Here is a 16383-nt window from a genome sequence, read left to right as displayed (position 1 = left end):
GCTAAGTAACCATCCACCATGTGCACATTAGTGAAAAATGTCCACTCTGGCTCACACATTTGCTGTCAAGATGATTTAGGTTAAAACAAAAAAAGTTTAGGAGCTAGACCAATATACTTTTTACACAGCATAACATCTATTTTATAAAACAAATATATCTTTTTTTTTTTTTTTGCATTCTCAGACACCTTTTTGCTGGTATTGTCGTAATATGCAAACAGTCCAACAATTAACCATTCCGCCTTCAAGTTAAGACAAACAAAAAGAAGCCGGTGAAAAGACGTCCTGGCTGGGGCAATGACTAATGCACCGTGGCTTCATTCAATATGTGGCTTTTGTTATGTATGGGGGCTGCAAGCTGAAGGCAAGAAGTCTTTTTTAAATGTGTCACAAGGGTGACACAATGCACAGCGCATGACTAATGTCCAAGGTGATTTTCCTCCCTTTTAAGACACTGCACACACGCAAACACTCAGGAGTAATTAGCACTTCCTTTTCTTCCTTTTACTCCCAATTTTATTTCATCAGCAAATACTGAGCGAGCTCCATACATGAAACGCTCCTTTGGTTTCTTTGTGTACTTTTTTTGGGGGGGTTTTGTGTGCACACCCACCACCACCAAACCGTCTGCTCACAAGTTTGCCATCAGAGAGGCGAGCTGTGGGAGCAGCACGCGGTTTGTATTCAGCGTGTGTGACAGGCAGCAAAGCAGCAATCTTGTCTTTGGAGAGAGACAATGATTCCACAGCTGCCATGTTGTGCACACAAATGTGCTACAGGCATCAGTCCTGAAATCTGTCACCTTGCCATGGCAAGTGGGAAAATCCGAGAAAAATCAAATAAATAAAAACAAAAACCGGATCCTGCGGTGGCTATTTGATTTTTTAATGCGCACGACTCGCATCTAAAAGTCTGCTTGCGCTTCATCATCCTCCCAATGCGACCGCAAGACAGACAGAACGCTAAATCACCACCCAAAGAGGTTGCTCCCGCTTGATTACGTATTTAATCATTTGATGTTGTGATGACAAAACTTACATTCCCTGTGTAACTGTCATAACTCTGAATAATGTCTGCTTGCATTATCTTTTCACCCATGCAGTCCTCAGGCTGTCCCTGCAGGATTATGTCATTTCGTGTCGTTCCAAATTGTGGATATGATGTAGTAAGAATCACTCAGAATATCTTTCAAAGAAAAAAAAAGAAATCTTTTTAAACCTTTTAAAGAAAAATGTCGGAATGATAAAGATGTCAAGTGATCCTTGGAGATTTGTCCCTCCAAAAAAAAAAAAAAAATCAGCGAATAGGTGAATCCTCAGGTGCTGAACTGTGAGTATGTGGTGACCCACTGCATTTTGTCACATAGTATTTGCGTAACTTTACAACAGAGCGAAAAATATTTGGGCCAATTTTTGAGGGGCCAAGTCAACCGATTTTAGCCCATTTAAAAAGAGTTAATGGCAGGTAATTTAATTGGCCGGCTAATTTATTGGTCAGGCCCTAACTATTCTTATCATCATCATCCATTATGATTATGATGATGATGATGTACACTGGTCAACAAATTTTTACTTTTTTTTTTTTTTAAATTACAGATGCAAGTTAACTTATCTGAATGAATTTTGGGCAGTGATTCAGAATTTGTCATTATATTTTCCTCGACGGCATCAGGAATTTAATATTATTATTATTATTATTATTATTATTATTAGAAATATAAATAATAATAATAATGTTTTTTTCAACTTCATAGCTATATTACAGTGCATTTAAAATATTGTATTGTGCAAGCTTTTATAGATCAAACTTAAAAACATAAAATAAAAATATCTCAAAAACATATAAAAAACCTGATGTTCTTGAATATTTTTTTTTTTCAATGAGCGTCAAAAAATATATTTAGGGACACATAAACCCAACTGTGATTCAAAATTGCTGTTGACCTGTGTTATTAGTATTTTATGTTCAATTTTATCTATGTACACTTTGTTTCAGATGTGGTTGTGTTTTTTTTTTCTTTTTTAAAAGTGCTCTATAAATAAGTAAAGTTGAGTTAAGATAGTGATTCAAATCATCAAAACAGGTCACACATGCCCAGCACGTGTACAACCATCCATGTCTAAACTGCAACGACAGGCGAGACAGAAAGCCATCATGACCGGCGCAGAGTAAAAACACACGTAAAAAGTCATTATTTCCTGCACGCCACCATCTCCATTTTAATGGGCCAGCTCCGCCCCAGCGCCGCATTACAGTCAAGACTCAAGCTTTTTAGCTTAGTGTTCTCCGTGATTGAAATTCCAAGTCAGCCATCAATCTGCATTATGGACTGGTTTCCCCTTGTCTGGCGCGGGCTAACTGAAACAGATTGAGACAGCTCCTGCTCGCTGCATCGCTAATGGCTGCCAATGAAAGGCATCTCTGTGCTGTTGACCCCGAATGCGCATCGAGATCTGCGATGGGGAGAACACGACTCAATATAAGGAGTCTCTTCGGCATCGCTCACCAGTCAACAGCATCCTCTATCGACTTCACGTTGCCCAGAAATAGAATCTAATCACTAGATGCAAACGGGCCACACTTCTCTTAATGGTTTACCATTATGTGCCTGGAACCAAGCCCAAAGTAGAGAAATATGACAGCACACGCCGGGGCGGGTATATTGTTTGGCTATAATGACGTCCCAATTATCTTCCACGGTGGTGCAGACGCCGGGACCTTTTCCACAGCAACGCTGCGGCAAGCTTACCGAATAAATGATGCTCACCTCTGACTTCTCCTTATTTTATGCCGGGTAATAACCTGAGTACAGGGTGTTAAAAACAAGCAGTGCTTTTCAGACGAGGGAAAAAAATGCAAAAGTAACAACACGTAGAACGTGACCCGATCCAATCGCAGACTGATGCACTCCAAAGCAACACGATGCCACGATGACATCAAGCAGTGATTCTCAACTGGTTGGTCGGGAGCCATTTTGGATGGTTTGCGGCCAGCTCGTAAAAGTAAAAATCCCATGTATTTGTATTCCTTTTCTTTTTTTGGTGCAATATAGAGACGTGCCACTTTCCCACATGGAGCATGTTTGGTAAGCAACAGCAAATGTTACTCACTTGTGCCGTAGTCACTAGTTTACTCCGTAAACAAATACAGTGCAGCTCAGTCTTTCCCTCACAAGTGTCATAGCTAACAAAATTGTTTTGTCCGTAAAGACCAACTCATTAGAAAAAGGAGTCTACTTTCTTACAATTTAAACAGGGCTTTGAGAGCATTTTTGGCACCTCTGGACATTTCAGAAAAAGCACCAAAAATTCTTAGATGTGAATTTGTTCAGTGAATATGTGTGGGATAGTTTACCCATTAAAAAAATGGCCACAGGTGAATTTGTCAGTGGTGATCTGAAAGTATGTGGGAGGCTTACTGTATAACAGAATGACTAACTGCCAGGTCTTCTTTTTTTTTTTTGTGGTGTGTCTAAAAATAATGCTTGTTTTTGTGACCATGGCCTCAAGTCATTACCTGCGTGGCATAATGGACGGTTAATTTATTACTTAAGAACCGTGCTAATGGAAAAGAACGTCAGTGCATCCTCCATAAAGATGTCAACTGAGTGAGGCTCAGTGAGATTTCCTTAAACATCTCAATGGAAGGGTGATTGATTGAAAAGCTTTAATTACTTTGTGGGATGATGATGATGATGATGTCATATGTGATGTCATGCAGGGATACTGTTGATTTCACGCAGCCCCTTAATAAGCTTCTAGAAAACATAATGGACCACTTTTAAAGCCAGTTGTGGGAAGTAATGAAGCACAAATTGTGACTGTACTTTATTTTATTTTGCCGCTAGCTTAATGCTAACACACAATGCAAAGTGTCACAGTCAGACTAATGAATAGCATCGATAGCCACACCCATATAATCCACTAAGCAATGGATATTTGATCAAAAACAATGCATCTACAAAAGTATTCAGACAATATCACAATATTCACATGCATATATTCTTTATCTTCTGTGAAGAGCAACCAATCTTACAGATTGACCCAGACACATTCTGTTTTTTTTTTGTGTGTGGGGGCAAGAATTTTAATGAGGAAAGATGATTTTTGGAATGATTAGTGTTTTGAGTCACAAGTGTCATGCAACAAATTAGATTTGTATGTCATGGCACTGCTGTTTTATTTCCATTTGCACTTATTAGTAAATTAAGCATCAGCTCACATCATTATCAAAGATAAGGGAAAACAAAAAAAAAGATCCAACAGTAGTGAAACGGCATTAAGACAAAACGGGTATTGTGTCATTTAGCAATAAAATTGATTTTTATCAGTGGGCAAGCCGAAATTCACAACAGCAGAATATTTCAGTCTCTACTTTTTTTACTTTTAGGCAATCGGTAGCCTGGCTACCCCTCCCTCAGTTCATTATCTGTAGTTCTACTTGAGTACAGCATGTGAGTACTTTGGCCACCTCAGTTTGAATTTAAAAAATGAATACAAATCACCCTGGTTGATGCAGGATCCAGCCTCCAGCTCCTCCTCTTCTCTCATCAGGAGGGGAACACGAGCCGCCCGCACCGCCCCTCCGCACATTCACCGGCTCCACTCCACCAGGTGGATGACACACAAACGCACCACTGTCGCCCACCCTCCCCAAAAATGAAGCCTTTCTAATACCGTTTTAGCATGGCGCCGCGATACTCTTTTTGCCTTTTGCTCTTTTTCTCCTCCGAGTGGACGCGTGTCTTCTCCTCCTCAACTCGCACGCCGGACGTAAGGTGCGGTCCCTCGGGTCAATTGGCGCACATCAGCGCGCCCCAACGGGAGCTCCTTGCGCAGGATTTGGCGCATTTTGGAGAGCTCCCAACCGGGGACTTTGTCGGATTTACCGGAATCGCAGCCAGCTCCGAAGTCCCCGCTGCGATCGCAGAAAGTTCAACAGAAGTCCAGGCACCTCCCGCGTGGCAAGAAGACGCACGTTGCCCCCAAGAAGATACATCGGACTATCAGGCAAAACTTTCCCCTCCCGACGACCCAAACGAAGTGGACAGCGAGGAAAATGCGGATGATGTGGATTCAACAGCGGATGAGAACCGAAGGAGGAGAAGCGCGAGGGGCGCAGAGACTTGGGCCGATGTGGGAGGCGAGGGCGCGCACGAAGCTTCGTATCCCGACCCAGTGGAGGTCCAGCTGGCTAGCTCCACCTTCGCCCTGGCCGGAGACACCGCGCACAACCAGGCGATGGTTCACTGGTCGGGCCAGAACAGCAGCGTGAGTGTCTCCGCTCCAGACGCGCTCGGGATTTACGCACGGATGTGTTTTGACGCAGTGTGGCCACTCACTTTTGGCATGTCTTGACACTTTTTAACTGATAAACAAGCATGCGTAGTTGTGTTGACGTTTAGTCGTTACTGGCTTATATGTCAAATGTCAGCACAAGTCTTTTTATCCTCCTTTTTTTTTGGACTCTCTTGGTCCGGGATCGCGTTTCCTAATTGATTGAGCCAAGACACGTACAGTATTTTGCCTGACAAAAACATACGAAGCACAACATGAGTAAAACACAACTTTGGTTAATTTCCATCTAAGAGCACATAATTGCTCTGCCTATCACTACAAGTCACTGGCATAGACGAACAAAGAAACAATTTCCCACGGCACATTGGGAATAACTGCATAATAGCATTCTTTACAAAGACAGTGCTCTGTTTTATCAGATAGCAATCAAAAATGTTTATTATTACGGTTTCTATATGGAGTCTAATTGCACTGCATCACCCTGCCAGAGCAACCCCCCCCCCCAAAAAAAAAACGACCCAGCATATCACGAACAAGTCTACGTGCAAACCACAACCAAAAAATATAAAATGAATGCATCTCTGACAGAGTTCAGCAAACGGAGAGTTGTTGATTGCAGTTGTACCTAAAAGTTGTGGCCCGTGGGTGTTAATTCTCCTCAATGAAGTGCCCTTCGATAACTCGGTTAGTTCCATTCAGTCAGGGTGATTATGTGCCTTTAATAATTCAACAGGCCACTTGAGAGAGTGAGGCGCTCCAGTGATGTTGATGGCACAAAAAGCTGCCGCGTAGCCTCTTGAAGATTTCCGCACCAGCAGAGGGGCTCAGTTCAAATCAATTCGATAGATAAAGGGCTGCATGTGACGTTCAGGCTCAGCGGAATATGCTTTTTTTTTTTTTCTGTGTTTTGTCAAGAAACCAAGCAGCAGAATCAGGGCAGCAGGTCCGGGTAACCCCCTTAATAGACTTTTCCTGTCGACGGTTGAAAAGGGCACTAGGTTATCGAGGCCTCTTGAAATATGCATGAATTTGTTTTAAGGAGTCTTGCTCGCTTACAACTGACATGGCCTCGCTATATAGTAGATGGACCAGGTCGGTTTAAAAGCGAATCGAGTTGGAAGGCAATGCAGCATCCCAGAAAAGTGTCAATCATCCCGTGTAGTAGTTCTCAAACTTTACACCAAGTACCCCCATAATGACCAGCGGTAAAAAAACTGTTCAAAAATAAGGCAGCGGTTTTATTATCCTCAAACACATAAAACTCAAATGAAAATCGGACCGAAACACAAAAACAAATCACTTCTTAAAGACTAAATACAATTGCATTGTACTTCAAAGTTAAATATAACTAAAATGTACTCGGGTCAATTAGTGGAGCCCAGAGTTCATAGCAAACATGGTGAAGCAGCATTTTGCGGTTATGCTGCAAGCAAATGAAATAAGCTGCCAACAGACATGAAGTCAGCCTCAAGTGTAAATGCCTTGAAATCCAGGCTAAAAAAATATGCTTTTTTTCTCCCACATACCTATTGTTATGACATATTTTACTTTTGATTATGTGAAGCATATTCCGTTACCTTGTGTATAAAAAGCCATATACTATAAATAAAGATGCCTTGCCTCACCTTAGTAAATGTACTGACATGAATTAAAAATATTTAAGGCACAACAGGGCTCCCATAATGCAGATGACACACCCATCGCCCATGAGGGGCACCACATTTTCCCCCCAAATCTACAAAATGTTTTTGTGCATGAAAAACTGGCATTGGCACCGTTTGCACGTCATCGCCACTTGCCATTGCCACCAGCACAATGGCCCCCAAACTCCCAACTCCCATTTTGGAGTCAGCCAGTACTCCCTCAAGCTTCTCCATTTGGTCAAAATTGCTGCTCATTTTAAGATTCTGTTGTCTTTAAATCCTTAATCATTCACTACCATTGACGGCTAAAGACGTCAAAGATCCATTTATTTATTTTTTTTTTACTCGGCTGTTAGTGAACGAGTTAAACCACCTTACCTGTGGTCTGGAATGTAACTCTCACATCGGGGGGGGGGGTTTAACTGTATAGGTAAGTCTGAATTTAGATTTACTTAAGTCCACTGGCTTTCGATGCAGCTTAATTGACAGAGAAGCTCCCCTACTAAACTCCCGTAAAAAGTTGTTCTCACAGAGCAGAGATGGCATCTCATCATTAAAATAAACAGCCTATAGCAAAAACTCGGTTTCTTGAAAGTAATGTTATTCAATAGACTCACAAAAGTGAATGTTTGATACAACTCTTGTATTGGATCTCATTAGAGTGTGCAGTAACCGGGAGATTGCAACCGTGCTAGCTTTGTCGACTGTGTATTAAAATGCTATCTGTGTGTGCAAGTGCAATTTTCACCTCGCTGAAGGGATCATCGCTCTTGATTTTTAATTTTCCTCATCATTTCAAGGTAGCGCGGCGTGTGCACATCTATCTGGTTTCTCGGTCGGAGTAACGCATCCAATGTTTCCATTTAGTTGCACACGATGTGTTCATAGTCGCTGCACTAATCAAACAACATGCTTCAAGGTTTCGCAAGTGAGCACGCAGAACACTGAGAAGAGGAGCTTGAGTGTTTTCTTTATTCAGGAGCGAAATGGAAGTTTAATGGTGGCGGTTCAGGGGTAGGGGGAATGTGGAGTGGGCGGGGCTCTAACAAGGCTTAAAGCTTAAATGATTTACCAGCAGCAGCGCGTTTCATTGCTTTTCTTGCCAAAAGGGCGATTCTCATCTATCTCAATATGGAGCTGATCTCAAAAGCTTGTGGCTTCTTAAAAACTTTCATGTCGGCATAGTTTGATGCGTTTATCCATCTTTTGGCTTGCTTATCATGAGGGTTTAAAAAAAAACAAAAAAAAAAAAAAAACTTTTTTCCTGCCCCAAGCAGCCCTAGAGGAACCTCTGACCAGATTTTAATAAGCTGCCTTCATCTCTCAGCCTTACACATTCAGGACCGGTTCTGCTCCTCAATTACTGTGCTGAATTTGAAAGGGTCTGTTTTTAACCAATCTTGCCAGCTTCATCTCATCGCGGCTTGACATCTTGTTACGTGACGGATAGAGCGTCACAAAGTGGAACACTAACGAGTCTGAGCATCCTAAGCTTTTCTTTTTAGTGCCAACTAGCTATTTTTTTGAATGCCTTTTAGATCAATCCCACCAGTGAAGTTCGGCATGACAGTCAATTTGTTTATCATTATCAAAGCTGGAAAATTGCCCCAAAAAAATGTATCCTTTTTACTCCCGCAAGGGGATTTTACATTGCGTTATGATCGAGGATTCTCTTGTGCCACCACCTTTATGATTTAGTCACTACAAATAATTTAATCCCAACAGTGTCACTCACTTTTCTCAAAATAGGATGTAGTTCCTTGCACATACTGTGCTCCTACGACACCAGTGTTTTGCCTTCTCTTCAAGCGATCTTTTTTCTTAGGATTTTATTACATGACTGTAATGCAATAAAACACACAAATACCCTCAGAGGACACCCACCAATGAGCTGCTTTAAACCGCAGCTCACGCCCAGACACTCGCAAGCTGACTCACTGACGTCACACGCTACCCCACCAGGCCCCGCCTCTTAAAGGTACAAAAATTACGCCGACACTTTGGAATTCACATTTTTTGTCGTTGCATTTGTGAGTCCCGAACGTAAACTGTATTTTTGGAATATTTATTTATTCCTTTTAGATTAGTCAGAGTAGCTGTTTCTAATTTTTGTTGTTGTATTTTTTTGATGTGGTGTAATAGTTGAACATTTCAACACAAAGCAGGCCTTTTAGAGTCAAACTTTTACGAGCTCTTCGCACCTTCTATGGAGTGAATGCGTGAAGACCTCCAAAACGCATCATCTCTCGACTTGAAATCAGTCAGAGGCCAAATGTCAAGCGATCAATTCATGTGGCTCAGCAACAAAGTTAACAGCTACTGTCCGACGGGGGATGAATGATCATTGAAATGGTCAGCGGAAGGGAAGTTTCCGAGCGGATGCAAATGTCGTGCAGCCGTTTACCTCAATGCTGAACCCTCCGCACGTAGCGAACATTTGACTCTTCAAGAACATGCTTGAGAGGATGTCGAAAAGCAATCAGCTGGGCTGGATGATGTATGGCAGCGCATGAACTTTAGTCTTACATCATGTTGGGAAGCCAGCTTAGACGGTAATGAGGGCTGACATGGAGGAGAGTGACACTTTGCAAGGGGAGGGAGAGGATTCTGCTGCAGTTTTGCAGTGAAGCATTGCGTATTGTTGTGAAGCCTTCTCAAGTTGATTTCACCGAAATCGATTCGACATGTTTCAATATAATTGCTGAAAATGTGAACAGAAAGAACTATGTCATACTGAATTGTGGCGGTACAACGCGTGGCATGAGTTGCCCCTCCTGCACTATTGTCTGGCGCGGTTACATGTTAAATACTTTTTGTCATTTGGCCGGTTCTTCCATGACAGTGTGGAGTTAGCTAGCTAGCTGTGCCTATGCCCCAAAAATGTCCAACACCATAATCTACAGAAAAATTCTTTGTCGTGAAAAAGCGAGAGGGTGTTGACGCAGAAGAGATCCCCATCTAGGAGGAGCCCCAAGAGCTTGTTAGCTCATGAGCTACAGCTAGCTTGGTTGCTAGCGCCTCGTGTCACGGCGTTGAAATTTTGCTATCAATTGTATATCTGTTTTAATTTGTGTTCTAATTTCCTGCTCATTTATATTACACCACATGGGAAGTGTTTTGTTACAGCTCCAGCTGTTGTAAAATGTGCTATATAAATAAAGTTGGATTGGATTGTATTGTTAGCTGACTTGTAAAAAAAAAAATGCGAAATTGGCCATTGATAACAACCGGAAAAAACAACACCTTACTTGTAGGCTTTTTGATTTTTCAAATTAGAGAATTTCTGAACATCACGTGTTGCTGGTTTCAACTCTAGCACAAGACAACACAATTGCCACGAATCATTGAAAATCTGTCGCGTCATCATCGTTAAACCATCCCTCCATCTTGCTGATGCTTGTGAGGTGTCACTCACTCACTCAATGGCTAAAGTGACCTCAAACTGGCTACTTCAAACCACTATTGCCAACTTACTCATTTTTACAGCATTGATTTGCTGCACTTTCTTTTTTCTCATTACAATAGTTGGCTACCATTTTTTGGTTGACTGGCAAAAGTACAGCCAAATAATAATAATCACATGCAAATGATGTGCAAAACCAGATTGAATTTTAAGCAAACAAATTCAGCGGGAATGTAACGGTATGTAAAGTAGACGCCAAGCCTTGAAATGAAGCCGCTGTGCCTTAAGTTATTTCTGCTCCCTTTGCAGCTCCTGCCTGAGACAGCAATGCGCATAAAGCTTTATAGATACAGTGACAATGTTATACAGGCGGCTCTGCGCCTCAGACAAAGAAAAATACTACACACGGAATATGATTAGTGCTAAACATATGCACTGTTAAGTAGATTTAAAGCACAATAAAGTGCAAGGGGCTAATAAAAATGTCTTTGCAGTGTGCCAAGAAGAATCTTTGCAGTGATATTGTACGGAAATGTGCTTGCAAAAAAAAAAAAAAAGCTGTGTCATTTTTTTTAATCTCATTAGCCGATTAATTGAAATATCCCAGCATGGCAAAAGCAGCGCTGCAACATAACCAGGCAAAGCCCGTTTATCTCCAAGTGCCTTAAGGGGGAGATGATCCATAGGTTCCCCCAGTTAATTCTTAATCATCTAACTATTTTATGCTTCCCACCTTCTCCACTGTAAGCAGATTCGAGTAAAAGCTCGTGCATATGTTGCTCGCGCGCGGTGCCGACGGGCCCGCACGTGTCTTTGTGACGGACAGGCTTGTAGGGGGTCCCAGCAGGGTTTAGCATCAAAGACACCAAAAGGAACAAGTGCATTCATTGACTTCACAAAGGCAGGTAATTCAACTCCTCCACTGCGGCAAGGACAACGGGAGAATAAAAGATGCGCTTTTCTTGACGAGTATCTGCTTTGTATTAAATAAAAGGGCAGTTTCGGGAAACAGCGGTCGGCCTAGTTCTCCTCGGCAAAGCCACCGAGCGCCTCGCCGTCCTGCAGGGTGTGTTGTTTATTGGCAAGTAGTGTTCCCGTCAAGGGGTCTCCCGCTTCCACGCCAACGAGGGATCATCTTTGTGCTGCACCGCTACACTCTCCTCTGTCTGAAGCAAACTTGTGTTTTTGGTTTGTGACTGATTTGAATAATATTCTACAGTTCAGTGATCACCAAAATGTATTGAGCCAAGGCACAGTGGTGCCTTAAGATACAAGTGTAATTGTAAACATGTCCTCATTGAAATGCGTTCAAACCCAAAAACAACGAAAATGTTGGTAACCACACAAATAGTCTTATGCAATATTGTACTTGCAGGAAAGAAATAATTCATTTGAATTTCAAACAATTACACATTTTTTTTTTTCATTAATTCTTTGGACATTGTGCTGCTCCTTCTGGTGTGCGTGCCTTGGCTATGTACAGGCAGGTAACATAGACGGACACACACACACAACAAAGAGTTTAATTACCGGCTCAGTGAGCTGCAGTAATATTTAGGGCCCCACCAATATGGTTTTGATTTTAAGGCCAATTACGATATTTGGCAGAAAAAAAATCTGGATAACCGATTAATCGGATGAATAATTTAAAAAAAATGTTAAGAATGAAACATGTTCCTTTTTGGTTCCCAATAAATACAAACAAAACTTTGTCCTTTGTTATGTAAAACATTACAACAGATAGAAAAACCAGCATTTTATGTGTTATGTGTTAATGTGTAAAAAATAATATAAATAAATTCTGCCAATTTTTAAGATAATCGACAATCGTCAATTAATCAGTAGATGAATACACAGGTTATTTGTACCTTCTGACATCTGCTGGAAAATAATTTAAATGGTCTGTGTTTCACTTTATTTAGCTGACAAAGGTAGATGAGCAAAGATATATTCCTTGTAGTGAGTAAATAATGATTTTCAAACCTCTCTTGCCGCACTAATCTGGAATCAGTTATCGTCAACAATAATGGCACCGGCGCATCGGGTCCACCGAACATCGAGTAGCTGTTTGTGAACATGGTCGCCATGTAATTACAGCCATTAAAGCAAGTATATATTGAAAACTGAAAAGTTCGAATCATTTATGCTGAACGCTGACTTTTAAAAATTTTGAACGTGCATTCTTCCAGGGAATAGTCGATTTTTCATCTCTGCTATATAGGTGGACCAGCCAGGTCCTGAAAACGAAAACAAAAGTCTTTCGTCACGCTGTGCTAATGAAGTTAATCAGCGCCTTAACGAAATCCGCTCTCTCCAAGATCCAGATGCAACCAATTTTGCATACAGTAATTTCCATCCAGCTGACTTTGCAAGCATGTTTTTAGTATGCACAGTGGGCAGCGCGCTCCAGTTTGGCTGTCTAATCTGGCCTGAACTGATCAACCCTCCCTCGAGCAGGATAAAGTCTCCGCACTCAGCAGGTTGCTTCATCAACTCACCGAGGTCCTCATTTAGAGTCGAGAAGCAAACTGTTGCGGATGACTTCTCGAGCATGTTTGCGTTGGGGGATGCTGCCCTCACTTCGCTCGCCCACTGAAGCCAGACTATCAGCCACAAGCAGCTGTAGTAGCGTGGACTTCTTGTATTGCTGCTTATTATCCTGTTTGTGTGCAACCCACTGTGTGTGGTTTGTGATACACTCCCCTTCACAATTATTGGAACAGTGAGGCCAATTCATTTACTTTTGTTGGAGACTTTAAAAAAGAAAAAAAAAACACGTGGGTTTGACACCAACTAAAAGAAGCCAGAAGTCTACAGAAACATTTCGGTTGCCAATTTGAAGAATGATGAAACCACCCTGCAGCAAAATAACCGAAAACTCACTGGCAAAACAAGTGCTCATTTGGGGAATAAATGGAAAGTTAAGATTGAATCAAATTAATCCCCAAATTTAAAGCCTATAGAGTACGGCACAAAAATGTATTGATCAAATTCAATTTGACAATGTGATATTGTAGCATGAGCATGCATTTTGGTTACTAGGAATAAAACAATGAAATCCAACCCAAATGTTTTCAGCAAAAATTGAACAAAAGCCCTCCTGCTGGAGGGCGAGTGTATATCAACACGGCTTGCGTTGTAATGTGCAGCTCTTCTTCCAAGCGATCTGCTCACTTCACAAGTAGCTGTTTGACAAATAGTGAACAATTCCTCAACGACAATTACACCAGTTGTATTTCAAACTGAAAAATGGTCCGCTAGCTTAATGCTAACATATAATAGAAAATTCCATTATTATGCTAACGTTAGCATATAGAGACATTTTTACAATTCTTAAAGGTTTAATCAAGTACAACATTATTGACTGGTATTTTATTGTGTTTTTTTTTTAAGTGCTAAAACAAGCATATATAACAAAACACATCAACGGTGTATGGGTCCAATGTAGAAGATATATTGCATATAAAAATATCAATAAAAGTGTCTTACTGTTAATTCTAATTTACAACTTGATGATGAAACCTATTTGCATTTTGCGAGTCACGGTGAGGCCGCTCCCTGCATCAGCTTTTTATTGCCATATCAATAGTTTATTTTCTACATTGCGACATTGTGAAGTGGCTTCATAATTCACGCTTGCACTGACCTGCTGACAAAAAAAAAAAAAGAAAAGAGCAACACAGTGCTTGAGATCAAAAGAGTTTGCGTTCACCAACACCACATTGAAAATATCACCCTTTTCTAATGAGTGGATGTTGAAAAAAGAAGTAGATAAAAGTCTTCAATGTTCCACTCAGGTGGTATTCAACTGCATTAGAAGGTGTGTTGCAGTGTGGGTGTTCATTTTCAAGGCTTTAAATATTAGACTGTACTTTCATTGTGAGCTCGTGCAATTTTATGCCCTTGAATGTGATCATTTGATTCGAGTCTCATTCGACTCGACAATGTCGTCCCCGGAGTATCATTGATGTGCACATCCTTTAAAATGGCATTTACTGCATTGTTAACGTCCTACGGGTTGATATGTCTGCCCATTACACCGAAGGATGATGTTATGATGTACTGTTTTGGCGCTTAAAGTGTTCCGGTAATCACTTTGTTTAATCATATAATCGCATCAAAACTTTAAAGTGCCAAAAATTTAATTAAACTAAGATGGTGTGCATTAACCAGAGGTCAATAAAGGATTGATCTTATCAAAGTCTGTCCAGGCTTGAAAAGTGATATTCCAGCATTTTGCATTTTGTCAATATCATCTGCGATTTTATAGTTGGATCTTGCAAAATTGTTTTTCTTGAGGTAAAGGACAAGAGCCACAGTAATAGCTGTGCTTTTCAAACCTTTAATTCCAAGTACCAACCTGTAAAATAAATAAATATTTAAATCTGTCTAAGTATCACTATAATGAAATACAGGCGCGTAGAAGGCAGAAATATCTATCAAAAATGAGACGGAGGTTGTATAAAAATAAGTAATTAAGTCAAATAAATAATAAAGTAAATAAAGACAGGTCTAAGTCTTGGTGCAAGTGATGACATACGATTTTAATGTATTTGATGGGAGGCGCAGGCAGGCAGATTCTGGTGGAATCTTTGTAGTAACATATGAATTCTTCTTATTATCATCATCGTAAATATATTTTTAAAAGCACACAGCTGACCACGGTGCACCTTTCTGTCGGGTGGGGTTGTCACACATGGACACGTTATGTATTGAACGTAAAATTTTAAATACAACGGAACTGTACTTGACCAGTGAGTCATTTGTGGACCACTAGTGGGATATGTACACGCATCTGTTTTTCGACGGCAATGGCACGTAAGCAGTTAATGATGAGTAAAATTAATTTGTGTATTGCTGTTTTCTCATTTAATGACACAGCTTCTAGTTTGAGACATTTCTCCTTCGACTAAAAGATAGTGGCGGTTCCGGTATATTGAGCCGAGTTAGCCGATGTGCCCAGATGAGAGTGGAAGCAGCTGTAGCGCTCATACCCCGTCACGCAATGCTCCGATCATTATTTGTCTTATTTATTAATATTCCCGTCATCAATGCCCGTTCTGATTACTTTCATGGAATCATCCATCTGTTTAATTTCACTTGCCAAACGCGATGACATTTTTATTGATGAGCCAACTTCATTCCTGTGGCTGATCAGAGCGGATCAGCAGCTTACTGGGAGTTGTAATGAATTTTAATGTGTTCACCATCTCTGCTTTCATTTGTCACAGGTGTTCATACTTGACTAATAGAAGCGAGACCCCCACAGCGCACCGGTACACCCCCTCTTCCCCAACAAAACACCCACACCGTATGCTTTATTGATAACCGTATACGTCGCTCATTCTTCTCGCCGTGCAACACCTTCATTTGACGCTAGTCATCTCTCCAGCCTAATCCCTTTAAACCTCCATTAAGCCGCTATTCATTCCAGTATAATGACTGCAGTCGTCCCAGTCCATTTTACCTCCAAGGTTTAAGCTTTACAAAGGATTAGAGAGCGTAGAATGTATTTGCTTGCTCTTGGATGTTGGGTAATCCAGCGGATATGTTGATGATACCGCCCTTGAATGGGTGGCGCTGTAACGGGGTCGCCCACATGACAATATGACACCTTTGTTGCAAGGCAACGGGGAAAGATGCGCTTATAAATAAGACATGGGGTTTGAATTCAGTGCCATGTCTGTTTTGTGATTTCATGTTGTTGTGTGTGTCGAGTGGCTTCAAACACCTGCTTCCCTCACAAACATCTACAAAGTGAATAATGCATCAATACATTGATGTGTTTCAGATCCCCCCCCCCACCCCACCTCGGGAAAGTTTCCGCATATGACGCACGCGAGTGACATTTGGCTGGATTGGGCCCAAATAAATGCAGAAAAATAACTGGCACGCTGGGGGTGGTGTTCGAACGATTCGTCCTCGCGCGTGACTTTTTTTTCAATGAGTGTGACTTGTCCATCAGGGAGCAACACTGGGAGGATGTAAAGGGCATTTTATTGGAACTGGGTTCCGACTGTTTTTGAAGTGTCACTCCAAG

General features: G+C 41.2%; 1 protein-coding gene across 5 annotated transcripts in view; it reads left to right on the top strand.

Annotated features, from left to right (window-relative positions):
• Nucleotides 1-16383, top strand: part of LOC148330133 (VPS10 domain-containing receptor SorCS1-like) — a 93039-nt gene that overhangs the window by 40334 nt on the left and 36322 nt on the right. The window contains exon 3 of one of the 5 annotated variants that reach the window (XM_088304828.1): nt 4554-5270. The exons of 3 other annotated variants lie outside the window; for them this stretch is intronic. In XM_088304828.1, the coding sequence (XP_088160954.1) occupies nt 4686-5270 (585 nt within the window). In that variant the 5' untranslated portion in view covers nt 4554-4685. Of the gene's footprint in view, nt 1-4553; nt 5271-16383 lie in introns of those variants that run through there. One more of the 5 variants, XM_088304827.1, reaches the window with a different exon arrangement.

The sequence above is a fragment of the Idiotropiscis lumnitzeri genome, chromosome 9, assembly GCF_059441095.1.
Source record: "Idiotropiscis lumnitzeri isolate Australia: NSW breed Sydney's pygmy pipehorse chromosome 9, RoL_Ilum_1.0, whole genome shotgun sequence".
Taxonomy (NCBI): domain Eukaryota; kingdom Metazoa; phylum Chordata; class Actinopteri; order Syngnathiformes; family Syngnathidae; genus Idiotropiscis; species Idiotropiscis lumnitzeri.
This window is presented reverse-complemented; position numbering and strand designations above follow the sequence as displayed.